The 18,704-nt window shown below is 45.5% G+C and overlaps 1 protein-coding gene across 6 annotated transcripts in view; it reads right to left on the reverse strand.

Moving 5' to 3' along the window:
- LOC143294965 (uncharacterized) overlaps positions 1–18,704 on the reverse strand; it is a 206,819-nt gene that overhangs the window by 132,704 nt on the left and 55,411 nt on the right. For 2 of the 6 annotated variants that reach the window (XM_076606492.1, XM_076606488.1), the window contains exons 1-2: positions 14,523–14,967; positions 10,381–11,420 (exon numbers count right to left, since the gene is read on the reverse strand). The exons of 1 other annotated variant lie outside the window; for it this stretch is intronic. In XM_076606492.1, coding sequence (XP_076462607.1) covers positions 10,381–10,523 — 143 coding nt within the window. In that variant the 5' untranslated portion in view covers positions 10,524–11,420; positions 14,523–14,967. 3 more of the 6 variants (XM_076606490.1, XM_076606491.1, XM_076606489.1) reach the window with 3 other exon arrangements.

The raw sequence follows: 18,704 nt of genomic DNA on the forward strand, positions 1-18,704 counted from the left end.
ACGCACAGACATTCTGCGCTCTAATACTTAAACATGAGGGACCGTTCTGCAGTTAATGTCTTTGAACAGAAAGCGATATACCTGGCGATGAAAGGCTGTCTGCTATAATCTACAAATGCGTGTATTAGAACTACTTTTTTTTTTAAAGACACGATTTGAGTGGTAAGTGGGGGAAGAGGAGGGGGGGGGGGGCGGAGGGGAGAGAGGTGGAGCTGTGGAGATTTTTGGGGGTATGGGTGGGTGGGGAGGGGTTGTTGTTTGTGTGGAGTGATGTGAGGGGGGTGGGGGTGGGGGGGGGAGTAGTGGCGGTATCTAGGCAACAGGGCCCCAGCTATTCAAAGGCAGTGAAGTGTACGGTCTGACCCTGTATCACCCAATTAAAACATGTGGGAGGATAAAAGGAGGGGGAAAAAAAGGAGAGAGAGAAAAAAGCAGCCTGCAGCGTGTATGCTCCCCTCACACCTCAACGCGGGGATGTTTAATTTGCGTGACAAGTTTTTGAATGGCGTTATCTCTCAGCTAAAAGCCATCTTTCCTCAACACCCCGCCCCCCCCACTCCCCGAATCCTCAACCACCTCTCCAAGCCCCCCTCCCCCCTCCATCCCCCCCCCCCGAATCCTCAACCACCTCTCCAGGCCCCCCTCCCCCCTCCTCCTCCCCCCCAATCCTCAACCACCTCTCCAATCCCCCCTCCCCCCTCCATCGCCCCCCCCCCCCCCCCGTATCCTCAACCACCTCTCCAGGCCCCCCCTTCTCCTCCCCCTCCCCCCTCCATCGCCCCCCCCCCCCCCCGAATCCTCAACCACCTCTCCAGGCCCCCCCTACTCCCCCCCTCCCCCCTCCATCGCCCCCCCCCCCCCGAATCCTCAACCACCTCTCCAAGCCCCCCTCCCTTCTCTTTCCTCCCCCCCCCCCCCGCCACAACCTCTACCCCACCTTCTCATCCGCGTCAATGTGTCTGTCTGTCTGCCTCGTTCATTGTTAGGTCCCCCTCTCTCTCTCTCTCTCCCTTGTTCATTCTTAGGTCCCCCCCCCTCTCTCTCTCCCTCGTTCATTGTTAGGTCCCCCTCTCTCTCTCTCTCTCTTGTTCATTCTTAGGTCCCCCCCTCTCTCTCTATCCCTTGTTCATTCTTATGTCCCTCCCTCCCTCTCTCTCTCTCCCTCGTTCATTCTTAGGTCCCCCCCCCCCTCTCTCTCTCTCCCTCGTTCATTCTTAGGTCCCTCCCTCCCTCTCTCTCTCTCCCTTGTTCATTCTTAGGTCCCTCTCTCCCTCTCTTTCTCTCCCTTGTTCATTCTTAGGTCCCTCCCTCCCTCTCTCTCTCTCCCTCGTTCATTCTTAGGTCCCTCCCTCCCTCTCTCTCTCTCCCTCGTTCATTCTTAGGTCCCTCCCTCCCTCTCTCTCTCTCCCTTGTTCATTCTTAGGTCCCTCCCTCCCTCTCTCTCTCTCCCTTGTTCATTCTTAGGTCCCTCCCTCCCTCTCTCTCTCTCCCTCGTTCATTCTTAGGTCCCTCCCTCCCTCTCTCTCTCTCCCTTGTTCATTCTTAGGTCCCTCCCTCCCTCTCTCTCTCTCCCTTGTTCATTCTTAGGTCCCTCCCTCCCTCTCTCTCTCTCCCTTGTTCATTCTTAGGTCCCCCCCCCTCTCTCTCTCTCTCCCTTGTTCATTCTTAGGTCCCCCCCCCTCTCTCTCTCTCCCTTGTTCATTCTTAGCCCCCCCCTTTCTCTGTTAGTTAGTCTGTCTCGCTCCCTCTGTCGGTCTCTCTCTGTCTCTCTCCCTCGTTCATTCTTAGGTCCCCTCCACCCCCCCTCTCTCTCTGTTAGATACTTCTGTCTATCTCCCTCTCCCTCTGCCTCTCTCTCTGTTTATCTGTCTCCCTGTGTGTCTCTTCTCTCTCTGTCTCTTTGCCTCTCTCTGTCTCTCTATCATTTTCACTTTCCCTCGCTCTTTTCGTGCTGTCACTAAAGTGCAGTAAAAGTGCTGTCATGCATCCATGCATTTATCACGTGTGAGTGCTGTTTGGATATTACCATGTCAGATGTCTGACACTATTATGTGGCGAACCCCTAGAGAGATTCACCCCTTTTCCCCAGACTGCTCCAAGAAAGAAACGTTGACGTCAATAATGACCATCTATATGCAACTGAAGTACGTTTGATTCAGTTCAACATGACAGCAACAAATGCACAGTGTTCATCAGCGGCCAGGCCAAACGGAACGAGAAACAATTTGATGGCCTACAGGTAACGTGTCCGCCTTGGAAGCCAGAGAATCTGAGCGCACTGGTCCGAATCACACCGGCACAGTCGCCAGTATTTTCTCCCCCTCCACTAGACCTTGAGTCGTGGTCTGGACGCTAGTCATTCGGATGAGACGATAAACAGAGGTCCCGCGTGCAGCATGCATTCAGCGCACGTAAAAGAACCCACGGCAACGAAAGGGTTGTCCCTGGCAAAATTCTGTAGAAAAATCTTTTCCCATGGGAAAACAAATAAAATTGCAGGCAGAAAAAAACAACAACAAAAAACCCAACACAAAACAACGCGTGGCACTGTCAGTGAAGCGACGCGCTCTTTCTGGGGAGAGCAGCCCGAATTTCACACAGAGAAATCTGTGTTACGAAGGAAGAGAGAGAATCAAAAACACAGACATATTGATAAATAAATGAAAGAGGAGGAGTTTGTATTATACTCCATGTTTGGTGTTTACATATACTGTACCATGTCAAACTGATGCAAACTAGGCCTATGGTTTGCTCTGTTTGGCCAAATTTCGCGCGGCTAACAGTGAAAAGACGCCCCTCTTAGTCTGGCCCGCTCTTAGCCAATCAAACGCCTCTAACAGCTATAAGCGCTGAATCATTCCAGTTAATATCCTTCGGGCTGTTTGAAGTTAAATACCTGGAATATAATCACGAAATCCCTGTTCATGTTTGTTGGGTTTGGTGGATGGTTGTGAAATGAATGCATTTATTGAGGTGGTTTATTTGTATTCGACATTCTAGTACTTTAAGTTCTAATGCACTTTAAAATTTGTGTGCGCGCGCGTGCGCGCGTGCGTGAGCGCATGAGTGCGAATGTGCGTGTGTGCGCGCACGTGTGTGTGTGTGTTGGGGTAGGTGGGTGGGGGTGTAGGTAGTTCTGGGCGTTGGTGTGATGAAAACAAATACAAATACAAACACACACACACACACACACACACACACACACACACACACACACACAAAGACACCAACAATGATTGTGGAAGCATAGTCAGTGCAAACACGCACGTCAATAAACACACATAATTTGTGCACACGGATGTGCGCATTCAGAGACAGACAGACAGACAGACAGACAGACAAACAGACAGAGAGAGCGATGGAACTGACATTGTTCATTCATATAAAAGCCATAATCCCAACAGAGACACAGACAGTCATACAGACAGACATAGACACCCAGACGCACATATGCACAGACACAGACAGACAGACAGACAGAGGCAGACAGACGGACAGACACACAGACATACACACAGACAGACATATACAGAGACACAGACAGACAGACACAGAGACAGACACACAGACAGACAAACAAACGGAGACAGAGACAGAAGACAGAAGAAAGAAAAGAGAGAGCCAGCCATCACGATCACAACATGTTCCCTGACACCAAAAGGCAAACCTTTTCCGGAGATCATTTGCGGAAAAGTGACACATGAATACTTGCACTAATCCTACAAATTATTCTATGGAGGACCCATCTTGGCACGGGGGAATGCTGGCTACGTGAACAGCGAAATCATTACGCACGGTGCGTGATTCACAATGGGAACCGCAGTGAAAGGATGACAGGCCTCAGAAAGATGCGTTACCATGAAAATGGGACATGACGGACATCTAAGAGGGGCACAAATGGAGCTAGAATTAACTCACTCAGTACGGCCAGTCCTCTCTTCTCCTCTACACAGACCCCTCGGATGTCCAGTGGGTGTCTGAATGATCCAACCTTTAGCTTCCGTCGTCAGAATTGTGGTATTCTTTGTCAACATTCACCTCTTCAGCGTAAGAGCCTTCCGCTTGCAATATTTTGATGGTGGTAATTGGGGAGAAACGCTGTTAACGTCGTCTCTTTCGCCGTTCGTATGGAGAGAGTTACAACGCATAACTGTGTCAAGAGCACACAAATGATAACAACGACGACAACTAAAACACTTTTAACGGTGTCAGCAAATTCTGACTGAAAAATGCGGGCACAGAAGGTACATGCGTGTCTACCAAAATTAATACACTTCACTTTATTCATCCACAAAATAACTCTGTGTGTGTGTGTGTGTGTGTGTGTGTGTGTGTGTGTGTGTGTGTGTGTGTGTGTGTGTGTGTGTGTGTGTGTGTGTGTGTGTGTGTGTGTGTGTGTGACACACACACAAATTCACATACAAACACGCGCGCGCACACACACACAGACGCACACACATACGAACGCACGCACATACAAACGCACGCATGCACGCACGCACGCGCAAGCAAACACAAACACACACACACACACACACACACACACACACACACATACACACACACACAGCCAACATATGGGGATGTTGCGCAATGCAGGCACAATAGTATTTTTTTTTTTATATATCTATGTACTTATTCATTTATCTATGTATTCATTCATTTCTTTATCAGTTCTTTTCTTTTTACTGTTGTTGTTGTTGTTGTTGTACTAGTTGTTGGTGTTGGTGTTGTTAAATGACTACATCATCCAGTTATGCCCACATGTCAATGACTGGTGTGAAGGCGCTTTGCTTTGTCTGGACAATATCCAGCGCGATACGAATACCTGTATAGTAGTAGCAGCAGTAGTAGCAGCAGCAGCAGCAGCAGCAGCAGTAGTAGTATTAGTAGTAGTAGCAGCAGCAGAAGCAGCAGAAGTAGTTGTAGTTGTAGTAGTAGTAGTAGTAGTAGGACTAGCACAGCGGCACAGCCAACCACTGCTGTAGTGATCAGCTGATGATGTGAGCTGAATCATTCCACACAGCACCCAGCCAAACCACCTTGCCCACAGAAGTATTGTGTAAGGAAAATATATTCTGAAGAAGTCTGCACACTGTTGATAAATACCTGGCCTATACGTATAAACCCAGCGTGCATGACAGACCTTGAGACTTTACTTATCGGGCGGAGGGGGCGGGGAGGTAAATAAACAAGACGATCACACACACACACACACACACACACACACACACACACACACACACACACACACACACACACACACACACATATATATATTGTCTAAATTACATTGACACTATCACTTTGACTTTTATGACGATGGTGGCTATGATGTTGATGATGATGATCATGACGATGACAATGACGATGATGGTGATGATGATGATGATTACAACGATGATGATAATGACGCTAATGATGATGTTGGTGATGATGAAGATGATGATGATGATGACGATGACAATGACGACGATGATGATGATGATGATTACGACGATGATGATAATGACGGTAATGATGATGGTGATGATGACGGTAATGATGATGATGATGATGATGACGATGATGATGACTGTGATTTGGTTCTAGTTGCAGTACTTATAGAATGACGTTTGTTGGACAAAAGACTGTGTGCGTTCAGTATGACCAGCGTGGTGTTGAGTCATGCTGTAGAGTGTACCACCATTCCACATGGTCTACAGTTTCAGTTTCAGTAGCTCAAGGAGGCGTCACTGCGTTCGGACAAATCCATATACGCTACACCACATCTGCCAAGCAGATGCCTGACCAGCAGCGTAACCCAACGCGCTTTGTCAGGCCTTGAGAAAAAAGAAAAGAAAAAAAAAGGTGAATAAATAATAGATAAGCTTACATAAATAAACAAATAAATAATAATTATGATATAAAAAAGGTAGTAGTAATGATAATAATAATAAAATAATAATAATAATAATAATAATAAATAAATAAATAAATAAGACAACAATGATGATAAATAAGCAAATAAATGTAAAACATGAAGACACACATTCACACATACACCCACACATGCATAACAGATATGCACCAAACATGCAGTTTCACAGATATGAAAGCACAGTCAAATACATATAAACGTACATGAGCTCCAACACACACACACACACACACACACACATGGTCTTCACATGAAGGGAGTGTTTTTATCAACTCTTCAAAGGTTGTTTCAGTTCATACCACTGCCGAGACTGAAAGAGAGAAAGAGAAGTGGAGTTTTTTTGGTTTTTTTTGTGTTTTTTTTGTATCTCTTCTTCTCTCCCCCACCCCCCATCCCCCCGTCCCTCCATTTTATCAACACCACCCTTCACTCCAAGCCCACACACCCCCGCCCCCCGCCCCCAACCCCCACTCCCACTTATCCAATCAGAGCCAGACAATCGGGAGCTGAACGTTCACATAAAGCACTGAAAACAAAGGCACGCTCTCCCAGAACAACACACACCCAGGGGGAAGCTCTGGTTGTATCCATCATTAAAACGAAACACAATCCGGACTTTTTACAATGACTAGGTAATCCCTCGGATATCAGGCAAAGACAGAAGGTAGTGTGTGTGGGTGGGTGGGTGGGGGTAGAGAGAGAGGGAGGGAGAAGAGAGGCAGACGGACATACAGACGGACAGACAGACAGAGGACGGAGGGAGATAAGCAAACTGATAATACAGTGTACGTGTATATTTTTACAAACGCGAGCATTTGTATTTGTATTTCTTTTTATCACAACAGATTTCTCTGTGTGAAATTCGGGCTGCTCTCCCCAGGGAGAGCGCGTCGCTACACAACAGCGCCACCCATTTGTTTTTTTGTATTTTTTCCTGCGTGCAGTTTTATTTGTTTTCCTATCGAAGTCGATTTTTCTACAGAATTTTGCCAGGAACAACCCTTTTGTTGCCGTGGGTTCTTTTATGTGCGCTAGGTGCATGCTGCATACGGGACCTCGGTTTATCGTCTCATCCGAATGACTAGCGTCCAGACCACCACTCAAGGTCTTGTGGAGGGGGAGAAAATATCGGCGACTGAGCCGTCATTCGAACCAGCGCTCTTGGATGCTCTCGCTTCCTAGGCGGACGCGTTACCTCAAGGCCATCACTCCACATATGTATGTATGTGCGTATGTACGTGTGTATGTATGTATGTGTGTGTGTTTGTGTGCGCGCATATGTGTGTGTGCGTGCGTGTGCGTGCGTGCGCGTGCGTGCGTGCGTGCGTGTGTGTGTGTGTGTGTGTGTGTGAAGAAAGTCACACTTTTTTTTTCAAACGTATCACTGAATAAGCACCAGCTGTTTTTTTCCCTCAGCCATTTGTCACGAAAAGTAAATGCAGCTCTGAAAACAATGTATATTAAAAAAAGAAAAGAAAAGAATAACGTGCAATAAGGAAATACGCGGTTGCACATCTGTCGTATGCACTCATATATACCTGATCGCGTACGTTCTCACCCCACACACCCTCCTACTGCTACTCTTACGACTTCTGCTACTACTACTACTACTACTACTACTACTACTACTGCTACGTCACACACATTCCCTCCGTAACACAAGCACACCGCCACGCATGCACACACATCGTTAAAAACAATCTTTTGGGGTTTCCAGTTTGTGTGGCACATCAGGCTGTGTGACGGTCATCTCACTGTGTGTGTGTGTGTGTGTGTGTGTGTGTGTGTGTGTGTGTGTGTGTGTGTATGCGCGCGCGCGCGCGAATGCACACACATCGTTAAAAACAATCTTTTGGGGTTTCCAGTTTGTGTGGCACATCAGGCCGTGTGACAGTCATCTCACTGGGTGTCAGGTCATGGACTGACCGATGGTCATTGAAACCCCCCCCTCCCCAACCACCACCACCCCACCCCACCCATGGCTTCCTCCTCCCCCAACACACACACACACACACACACACACACACACACACACACACACACACACACACACACACACACGCACACACACACACACACACACAAACAGAGAAAGAGAGAAAGAGAGAGAGAAAGAGAGAGAGAGAGAGAGAGAGAGAGAGAGGAAGAAACACACGTGGCAAAAGACCAGGAACAGATATATCTAGTGACAGAAAACGAAGGAAAGAAAGAAAATAGAAAAAGAAAGAAAGAAAGAAAGAAAAGAACTACCAATAAAATACGCATCGAACGAATTAATTCTTGAGTAAATGAATGAGTGAATGAATGAAAGAGTGAATATGTTTCGCATAAAAACGGACTACCGAACATGCTGAGTGAAGAACGGAACAAGCTGGTACCATGACATCCTTGTGAACGATGATGTGAAAGGACAATTTGGTTTTAAACAAGACTCACTTGTGATACACTTTTTAAAAAAAATCCAAGCTTTTTTATGTATTGAGTATAATTTCAAAATGTAATGTTTAAGATGAGAAAGATCAGTTTAAAGCAAATTAATTCCCCTAGCATTAATTACAGAGTAATTTCCCTCTTTTTTACTATCTGCACCAAAACGTTTGCAAAAAATAAATAAAACATCCATGCTTAGCAAAAGAAGTTCCTGTTTGAACAAAAAAATGATAATAATGACTGCTCTTGTTGTTGGGTCAGAATATCAGATCAAAGTGCCAAGTTTAGAGAATACAAAAAATATAAATATAACAGTAAATGCAGTTTGCATATAATTTGGCTTCATTTATTATTTTTTTGTGCCCATCCCATAGGTGCAATATTGTTTTAAACAAGATGACTGGAAAGAACTGAATTTTTCCTGTTTTTATGCCTAATTTGGTGTCAACTGACAAAGTATTTGCAGAGAAAATGTCAATGTTAAAGTTTACCACGGACACACACACACACACGCACACACACAGACAATCGAACACCGGGTTAAAACATAGACTCACTTTGTTTACACAAGTGAGTCAAAAATGGAATGACATACTGAATACAGAAGTTAACTGGATCAGAATAAAGGAGAATGTCCAGGAAATTAAACTACAGGTTAATACGCCAAACAATCGCCACAAATGTTGTTCTGTCACACATGGGAGTCAAAACAGATGCTCTTTCTTTTCCATAACGAGGACGCCGTTGAACATATATTTTGAGATGTACACATGCAACCGTACTTTGGGAAGCAGTTAGAACAAATGGTCAATAATAAATGCAAAGACATTATTTTCATCTTTCTCCCTAAATGAGACAATTTTAATTAAAAGGAAATGATTATCATTTTAAATCTGATAATGCAAAATTGTATATCTACAAACGCAAAATGAGAGAAGAAATTCCTCAGTTCAGTGCATTTAGTTGTAAATATCAGATGTCAAACAGAAAATATGTTACTTTTTTTTTTTTTTTGCTTGCGTGGTTTGCTGAACACTTTTTTTTCTTAACAAAAAAATATGGGTTAATTATTTCATGCACACGATAAAATTTCAGTCTGTTTTTTTGGGGGAGATGGTGGTGCGGGTGTATATGTGTGCCTGGTTTTGTTTCATCATATCCTCTTTTTGTTTTCTTTTAATTTTCCTGCCGTCGCAGGATATAAGTGTGTGTGGGGGTGTCGGGGGCGCAATGTCTTTTATTTTTTCTAAAGCATAAAAAGGGACGAAAGAGCGAACGAATGGATGAAAGCACTAATGTATGAAAGAGTGTATGAATGAATGAATGAATGAATGAATGAATGTCTCGTGACAACAACAAAACCCTCTCATGCCGATCAAAAAAGAAAACAAAAAACTGGGCAGTGAAAACAAAAAGAGAACAGAAAGGAAAAAGAAAACATTGACCCGAACAAGAAAGCCAAACAACGCCAATAAACAGGATGTAAAGACAAAAAAACAACAAAAAAAAACACAACATACAACAACAACAACAAATCCACTGACCCAAACAAGAAAGCCCCTAACCCCATACATACCCAAACAGACAGTAGAAATCACCCTCAAACCCCCAAACAAACAGAAAGTAGAAATCACCCTCAAAACCCCAAACAAACAGAAAATAGAAACTACCATCAAAACCCCAAACAAGCAGAAAGTAGAAATCACCATCAAAACCCCAAACAAACAGAAAGTAGAAATCACCATCAAAACCCCAAACAAGCAGAAAGTAGAAATCACCATCAAAACCCCAAACAAACAGAAAGTAGAAATTACCCACACAAACCCAAACAAACAGAAAGTAGAAATTACCCACACAAACCCAAACAAACAGGAAGTAGAAATTACCCACACAAACCCAAACAAACAGAAAGTAGAAATTACCCACACAAACTCAAACAAACAGAAAGTAGAAATTACCCACACAAACTCAAACAAACAGAAAGTAGAAATTAACCACACAAACCCAAACAAACAGGAAGAAGACATTACCCGAACAGGAAGTTCTCCAGCACATCCAGATCGAAGGCCGGCGACGCCCCCTGGTGGGCCAGTGAGGGGCAGAGAACTCGCACGTCCAGCTTGCAGGCCAGTTTGGGCATGTCCACACCGCGGACCGATCCTCCAGCCGGCATGGACGCCAGGCTGAGGGACCCAGGGTTCTCTCACACTTACACTCTTGTCGTCTTCCTCTGTGACTGTCCAGGGATCTCTCACAGCTCACCCATCTCCTCACACATCCATGTGAACAGTTCTCGGCTTGCCTTTCGTTTTTCACGGGTCTTTCAGAGCTTACCCACCTCACACATCCTTGTGAACAGTTCTCGGCTTGCCTTTCGTTTTTCACGGGTCTTTCAGAGCTTACCCGCCTCACACATCCTTACCAAATGGAGAAAGTTTATAAAAATAAGATTCACTTTTGAGAGACTCGGTAGTTATTCTTCATTTTATCGCCCATCCTTTTGAATAGTTTTCGGGTTGCCCTTCGTTTTTGCACAGGTCTTTCAGAGCTTATTCACTTCACACATCCTTATGAACAGTTATCGGTTTGCCTTTCGTTTTTCACGGGTCTCTCAGAGTTGATCCACCTCACACATCCTTGTGACTTGCGCTCGTTTTCAGCCTTTGTTTTCACGATCGGAATCCGTGACCAACGAGGATGTCTTCATGAAAAAAAGAGTGTGTTCGTTCTGGAAAGTCAAACGCTCCGAAATCATTCGTCACTGGCAAACGTCACAAGACATTATACTAAACGTTTCATGTAGAAATTCTTGCACAGTTTGAAATTCAACTATTTCCTGGTGCGTCGTTCGCACACGGAGTTCCCCCACTTGGAAAGCCAGCAGGTATCAAGACGTGGGGTGCGTCACTCCGGGAGTCTTCTCATGGAAGGGATCTGCTACTCCACACAAACACAGAGACCATTTATTCCTCCCAAAGTGACGTCACAGGGCAGGGCAGTCAGGAAATGAGTGACCGTTTATTTCTCCCAAAGTGACGTCATCTTCCACGTCAGAGCCTTGATGTGTTTCCTGCAATGGTGTTTCACTCACGTAGCATGCCAACCCTCAGCAGTTAACACACAATGGTGTTTCACTCACTCACCATGCCAACCCTCAACAGTTAACACACAATGGTGTTTCACTCACTCACCATGCCAACCCTCACCAGTTAACACACAATGGTGTTTCACTCACTCACCATGCCAACCCTCAGCAGTTAACACACAGTGGTGTTTCACTCACATAGCATGCCAACCCTCACCAGTTAACACACAGTGGTGTTTCACTCACATAGCATGTCAACCCTCACCAGTTAACAGACAGTGGTGTTTCACTCACCATGCCAACCCTCAGCAGTTAACACACAGTGGTGTTTCACTCACATAGCATGCCAACCCTCAGCAGTTAACACACAGTGGTGTTTCACTCACCATGCAAACCCTCAGCAGTTAACACACAATGGTGTTTCACTCACATAGCATGCCAACCCTCAGCAGTTAACACACAGTGGTGTTTCACTCACTCACATAGCATGCCAACCCTCAGCAGTTAACACACAATGGTGTTTCACTCACTCACATAGCATGCCAACCCTCAGCAGTTAACACACAATGGTGTTTCACTCACTCACATAGCATGCCAACCCTCAGCAGTTAACACACAATGGTGTTTCACTCACTCACATAGCATGCCAACCCTCACCAGTTAACACACAGTGGTGTTTCACTCACATAGCATGCTAACCCTCAGCAGTTAACACACAATGGTGTTTCACTCACATAGCATGCTAACCCTCACCAGTTAACACACAGTGGTGTTTCACTCACATAGCATGTCAACCCTCACCAGTTAACACACAGTGGTGTTTCACTCACATAGCATGTCAACCCTCAGCGGTTAACACACAATGGTGTTTCACTCACTCACATAGCATGTCAACCCTCAGCGGTTAACACACAATGGTGTTTCACTCACATAGCATGTCAACCCTCACCAGTTAACACACAGTGGTGTTTCACTCACATAGCATGTCAACCCTCAGCGGTTAACACACAGTGGTGTTTCACTCACATAGCATGTCAACCCTCAGCGGTTAACACACAATGGTGTTTCACTCACTCACATAGCATGTCAACCCTCACCAGTTAACACACAATGGTGTTTCACTCACTCACACAGCATTTACAACCCTCAGCAGTTAACACACAATGGTGTTTCACTCACCATGCCAACCCTCAGCAGTTAACACACAGTGGTGTTTCACTCACATAGCATGCCAACCCTCACCAGTTAACACACAGTGGTGTTTCACTCACGTAGCATGTCAACCCTCAGCAGTTAACACACAATGGTGTTTCACTCACCATGCCAACCCTCAGCAGTTAACACACAGTGGTGTTTCACTCACATAGCATGCTAACCCTCAGCAGTTAACACACAGTGGTGTTTCACTCACATAGCATGCTAACCCTCAGCAGTTAACACACAGTGGTGTTTCACTCACTCACACAGCATTTACAACCCTCAGCAGTTAACACACAATGGTGTTTCACTCACCATGCCAACCCTCAGCAGTTAACACACAGTGGTGTTTCACTCACATAGCATGCCAACCCTCACCAGTTAACACACAGTGGTGTTTCACTCACATAGCATGCCAACCCTCAGCAGTTAACACACAGTGGTGTTTCACTCACTCACTCACTCACCATGCCAACCCTCAGCAGTTAACACACAGTGGTGTTTCACTCACATAGCATGCCAACCCTCAGCAGTTAACACACAGTGGTGTTTCACTCACTCACTCACATAGCATGCAAACCCTCACCAGTTAACACACAGTGGTGTTTCACTCACATAGCATGCTAACCCTCAACAGTTAACACACAGTGGTGTTTCACTCACATAGCATGCTAACCCTCAGCAGTTAACACACAGTGGTGTTTCACTCACATAGCATGCTAACCCTCAGCAGTTAACACACAGTGGTGTTTCACTCACCATGCCAACCCTCACCAGTTAACACACAGTGGTGTTTCACTCACATAGCATGCCAACCCTCAGCAGTTAACACACAGTGGTGTTTCACTCACATAGCATGCCAACCCTCAACAGTTAACACACAATGGTGTTTCACTCACTCACCATGCCAACCCTCAGCAGTTAACACACAGTTGTGTTTCACTCACATAGCATGTCAACCCTCACCAGTTAACACACAGTGGTGTTTCACTCACCTAGCATGTCAACCCTCACCAGTTAACACACAGTGGTGTTTCACTCACATAGCATGTCAACCCTCACCAGTTAACACACAGTGGTGTTTCACTCACTCACCATGCCAACCCTCACCAGTTAACACACAGTGGTGTTTCACTCACATAGCATGTCAACCCTCACCAGTTAACACACAGTGGGATTTCAATGATACTACTGGCTTCCAAACCAAACATCCACAGCTTACAGAAGAAAGGAAAAAATATATATCAAACAACGATGTCTTGTTCTCACAGGAAAAGCTGTGATCGACGATGTCTTGTTGTTCATTTCTTTGTTTAATTGGGGAGGGGGGGGGGCGTTAGTTGTGTTTTGGCTGTGTGCTTTTCTGAAATCCTCCATGCCACAAAAGGGGACACAGGTTAATTAAGTGTGTGTGTGTGTGTGTGTGTGTGTGTGTGTGTGTGTGTGTGCATTAGGGATGTGTTATAATGACAGCTGATGACAGCAGACAGACAGGCAGAGACACGGGTGAAGTGTTTGGGTTACTTGTGTCTTGACGAGGCCAGACACCCCACACTGCTGGATCAGCGTCACACTGTGTGTTGTACCGACAGACTTTTAACAACCTGAACATGAGCACTTGGATAAGTGTACAGACTGATTCAAGAGGACGAGGCTCCAAAGAGCTTTACCAAGCAATGAGATTTGTGTTACTGTGTTTGGCTCAGACAAACTGCGGTGCCATGTGAAGCAGGCTGCCTTGTGCCGAATGCACGGTGTGCAGGTGACAAACTGTGAAGCACATGTGAAGTGATGTGCCGACACGGACAGACAAGGGAAGCAAACAACAAAGCACAGCAGGAAATTGTTTGGCAAACAGCTTCTGAAAGAAGGAAAGAAAAAGGAACTGACTGCAGCTTTGCACACCACTGCCGGCACCCTGTCCTTCCAGCCCTCCCACCCCGTCTCCTGCCTTCCAGAGAACAGCGAACTTCAATCAGGCACGCAGAGAGAAGGGCCATGTTCACACACACCGTTCTTCCACATGTCAAAGACCCCTCCAGTTAAAAGTGCTCACAATCTCCAAGTATTGTCCAAACAACTGCTCGGTCAAGTGGACGCTGGCGGTGTCACACACACACACATACACACACACACGGCGGACGGGGGAAAGAAGACCGATGGTCATCCAGTTTCTCCACACCACTTGTGGCGTCACACACAGCACGCTCACGCCACCTCCCTGCCAGAGGGAAGGGGAGGGGGGGGGGGGGGGACAATCACAAACAGCTCCCTCCACGGGGTCCCCCACTTTTATCGACCCGAGGTCCGCGGGCTGACCCATCTGTCTCTGCCCACAGTATGCACTGACCCGCCACCCCGACAGCCGCCACGGGGAATGGGGTGGGTTTGGGCGGGTGGCGTGGCGTGGGGTGGAGTGGGTACGTGTGGGCGTTACCTCGGGGTGGAGCAGTGTTATCTGTCTTGCACGAGTGCATGCAGCCAAGTTCTTCTTAAGGGGGTACAAAGCTCGCCCCGTTGGCACACACACACACTCACACACACACACACACACACACACCCGTTGGGGAAGGTATCGTTCAGCTTCAACAACACAACGCGTCCAGCATGATCCTATCTGGTTTGTACAGAAACGAACCCCAAAGAACAGCTTTACAACTAAAACGCTTTCTCCGAATGTCGTCTCGTGTTTTATTGAAGGCAGGGTGATATACACTCGTTGGCTTGCGTTGCTGCGTACCAATGAAATGTTTTTTGGCCCTTCGGGTATCTTCCTTTTTGTTATGTATACTACATGCTGCAAAACATAGGACACTGGATTTTTCTTATTTGTGTCGAGGTGTTTTTGTTTTTGGGTTTTTTGCTCTCAGAACCAGTACACCTTACCGTTTTAACCTTCAGTCAGAACCAGTACGTCTTACCGTTTTATCCTTCAGTCAGAACCAGTACACCTTACCGTTTTATCCTTCAGTCAGAACCAGTACGTCTTACCGTTTTATCCCTCAGTCAGAACCAGTACACCTTACCGTTTTATCCTTCAGTCAGAACCAGTTCGTCTTACCGTTTTATCCTTCAGTCAGAACCAGTACGTCTTAACGTTTTATCCTTCAGTCAGAACCAGTACACCTTACCGTTTTATCCTTCAGTCAGAACCAGTACACCTTACCGTTTTATCCTTCAGTCAGAACCAGTACGTCTTAACGTTTTATCCTTCAGTCAGAACCAGTACACCTTAATGTTTTATCCTTCAGTCAGAACCAGTACACCTTACCGTTTTAACCTTCAGTCAGAACCAGTACGTCTTACCGTTTTATCCTTCAGTCAGAACCAGTACACCTTACCGTTTTATCCTTCAGTCAGAACCAGTACACTTTACCGTTTTATCCTTCAGTCAGAACCAGTACACCTAACCGTTTTATCCTTCAGTCAGAACCAGTACACCTTACCGTTTTAACCTTCAGTCAGAACCAGTACACCTTACCGTTTTATCCTTCAGTCAGAACCAGTACACCTTACCGTTTTATCCTTCAGTCAGAACCAGTACACCTTACCGTTTTATCCTTCAGTCAGAACCAGTACGTCTTACCGTTTTAACCTTCAGTCAGAACCCGTACGTCTTACCGTTTTATCCTTCAGTCAGAACCAGTACACCTTATCGTTTTAACCTTCAGTCGGAACCAGTACACCTTATCGTTTTATCCTTCAGTCAGAACCAGTACACCTAACCGTTTTATCCTTCAGTCAGAACCAGTACACCTTATCGTTTTAACCTTCAGTCAGAACCAGTTCGTCTTACCGTTTTATCCTTCAGTCAGAACCAGTACACCTTACCGTTTTATCCTTCAGTCAGAACCAGTACACCTTACCGTTTTATCCCTCAGTCAGAACCAGTACACCTTATCGTTTTAACCTTCAGTCAGAACCAGTACACCTTACCGTTTTATCCTTCAGTCAGAACCAGTACACCTTATCGTTTTAACCTTCAGTCAGAACCAGTACACCTTACCGTTTTATCCTTCAGTCAGAACCAGTACGTCTTACCGTTTTATCCTTCAGTCAGAACCAGTACACCTTACCGTTTTATCCTTCAGTCAGAACCAGTACGTCTTACCGTTTTATCCTTCAGTCAGAACCAGTACGTCTTACCGTTTTATCCTTCAGTCAGAACCAGTACGTCTTACCGTTTTAACCTTCAGTCAGAACCAGTACGTCCTATCGTTTTAACCTTCAGTCAGAACCAGTACACCTTACCGTTTTATCCTTCAGTAAGAACCCGTTCGTCTTATCGTTTTAACCTTCAGTCAGAACCAGTACACCTTACCGTTTTATCCTTCAGTCAGAACCAGTACACCTTACCGTTTTATCCCTCAGTCAGAACCAGTACACCTTACCGTTTTATCCTTCAGTCAGAACCAGTACGTCTTACCGTTTTATCCTTCAGTCAGAACCAGTACACCTTACCGTTTTATCCTTCAGTCAGAACCAGTACACCTTACCGTTTTATCCTTCAGTCAGAACCAGTACACCTTACCGTTTTATCCTTCAGTCAGAACCAGTACGTCTTACCGTTTTAACCTTCAGTCAGAACCAGTACACCTTACCGTTTTAACCTTCAGTCAGAACCAGTACACCTTACCGTTTTATCCTTCAGTCAGAACCAGTACGTCTTACCGTTTTATCCTTCAGTCAGAACCAGTACACCTTACCGTTTTATCCTTCAGTCAGAACCAGTACACCTTACCGTTTTATCCTTCAGTCAGAACCCGTTCGTCTTATCGTTTTAACCTTCAGTCAGAACCAGTACACCTTACCGTTTTATCCTTCAGTCAGAACCAGTACACCTTACCGTTTTAACCTTCAGTCAGAACCCGTTCGTCTTATCGTTTTAACCTTCAGTCAGAACCAGTACACCTTACCGTTTTATCCCTCAGTCAGAACCAGTACACCTTACCGTTTTATCCTTCAGTCAGAACCAGTACGTCTTACCGTTTTATCCTTCAGTCAGAACCAGTGTGTCTTTCCGTTTTATCCTTCAGTCAGAACCAGTACACCTTACCGTTTTATCCTTCAGTCAGAACCAGTACGTCTTACCGTTTTATCTTTCAGTCAGAACCAGTACACCTTACCGTTTTATCCTTCAGTCAGAACCAGTACACCTTACCGTTTTATCCCTCAGTCAGAACCAGTACACCTAACCGTTTTATCCCTCAGTCAGAACCAGTACACCTTACCGTTTTATCCTTCAGTCAGAACCAGTACACCTTACCGTTTTATCCTTCAGTCAGAACCAGTACACCTTACCGTTTTATCCTTCAGTCAGAACCAGCTCGTCTTATCGTTTTATCCTTCAGTCAGAACCAGCACGTCTTACCGTTTTAACCTTCAGTCAGAACCCGTACGTCTTACCGTTTTATCCTTCAGTCAGAACCAGCTCGTCTTACCGTTTTATCATTCAGTCAGAACCAGTACACCTTACCGTTTTATCCTTCAGTCAGAACCAGTACACCTTACCGTTTTATCCTTCAGTCAGAACCAGTACACCTTACCGTTTTATCCTTCAGTCAGAACCAGTACACCTTACCGTTTTATCCTTCAGTCAGAACCAGCACGTCTTACCGTTTTAACCTTCAGTCAGAACCCGTACGTCTTACCGTTTTATCCTTCAGTCAGAACCAGCTCGTCTTATCGTTTTATCCTTCAGTCAGAACCAGCACGTCTTACCGTTTTATCCTTCAGTCAGAACCAGTACACCTTACCGTTTTATCCTTCAGTCAGAACCAGTACGTCTTACCGTTTTATCCTTCAGTCAGAACCAGTACACCTTACCGTTTTATCCCTCAGTCAGAACCAGTACACCTTACCGTTTTATCCTTCAGTCAGAACCAGTACGTCTTACCGTTTTATCCTTCAGTCAGAACCAGTGTGTCTTTCCGTTTTATCCTTCAGTCAGAACCAGTACACCTTACCGTTTTATCCTTCAGTCAGAACCAGTACACCTTACCGTTTTATCCTTCAGTCAGAACCAGTACACCTTACCGTTTTATCCTTCAGTCAGAACCAGTACACCTTACC

The sequence above is a fragment of the Babylonia areolata genome, chromosome 20 (genome assembly GCF_041734735.1).
Source record: "Babylonia areolata isolate BAREFJ2019XMU chromosome 20, ASM4173473v1, whole genome shotgun sequence".
Taxonomy (NCBI): Eukaryota; Metazoa; Mollusca; class Gastropoda; order Neogastropoda; family Buccinidae; genus Babylonia; species Babylonia areolata.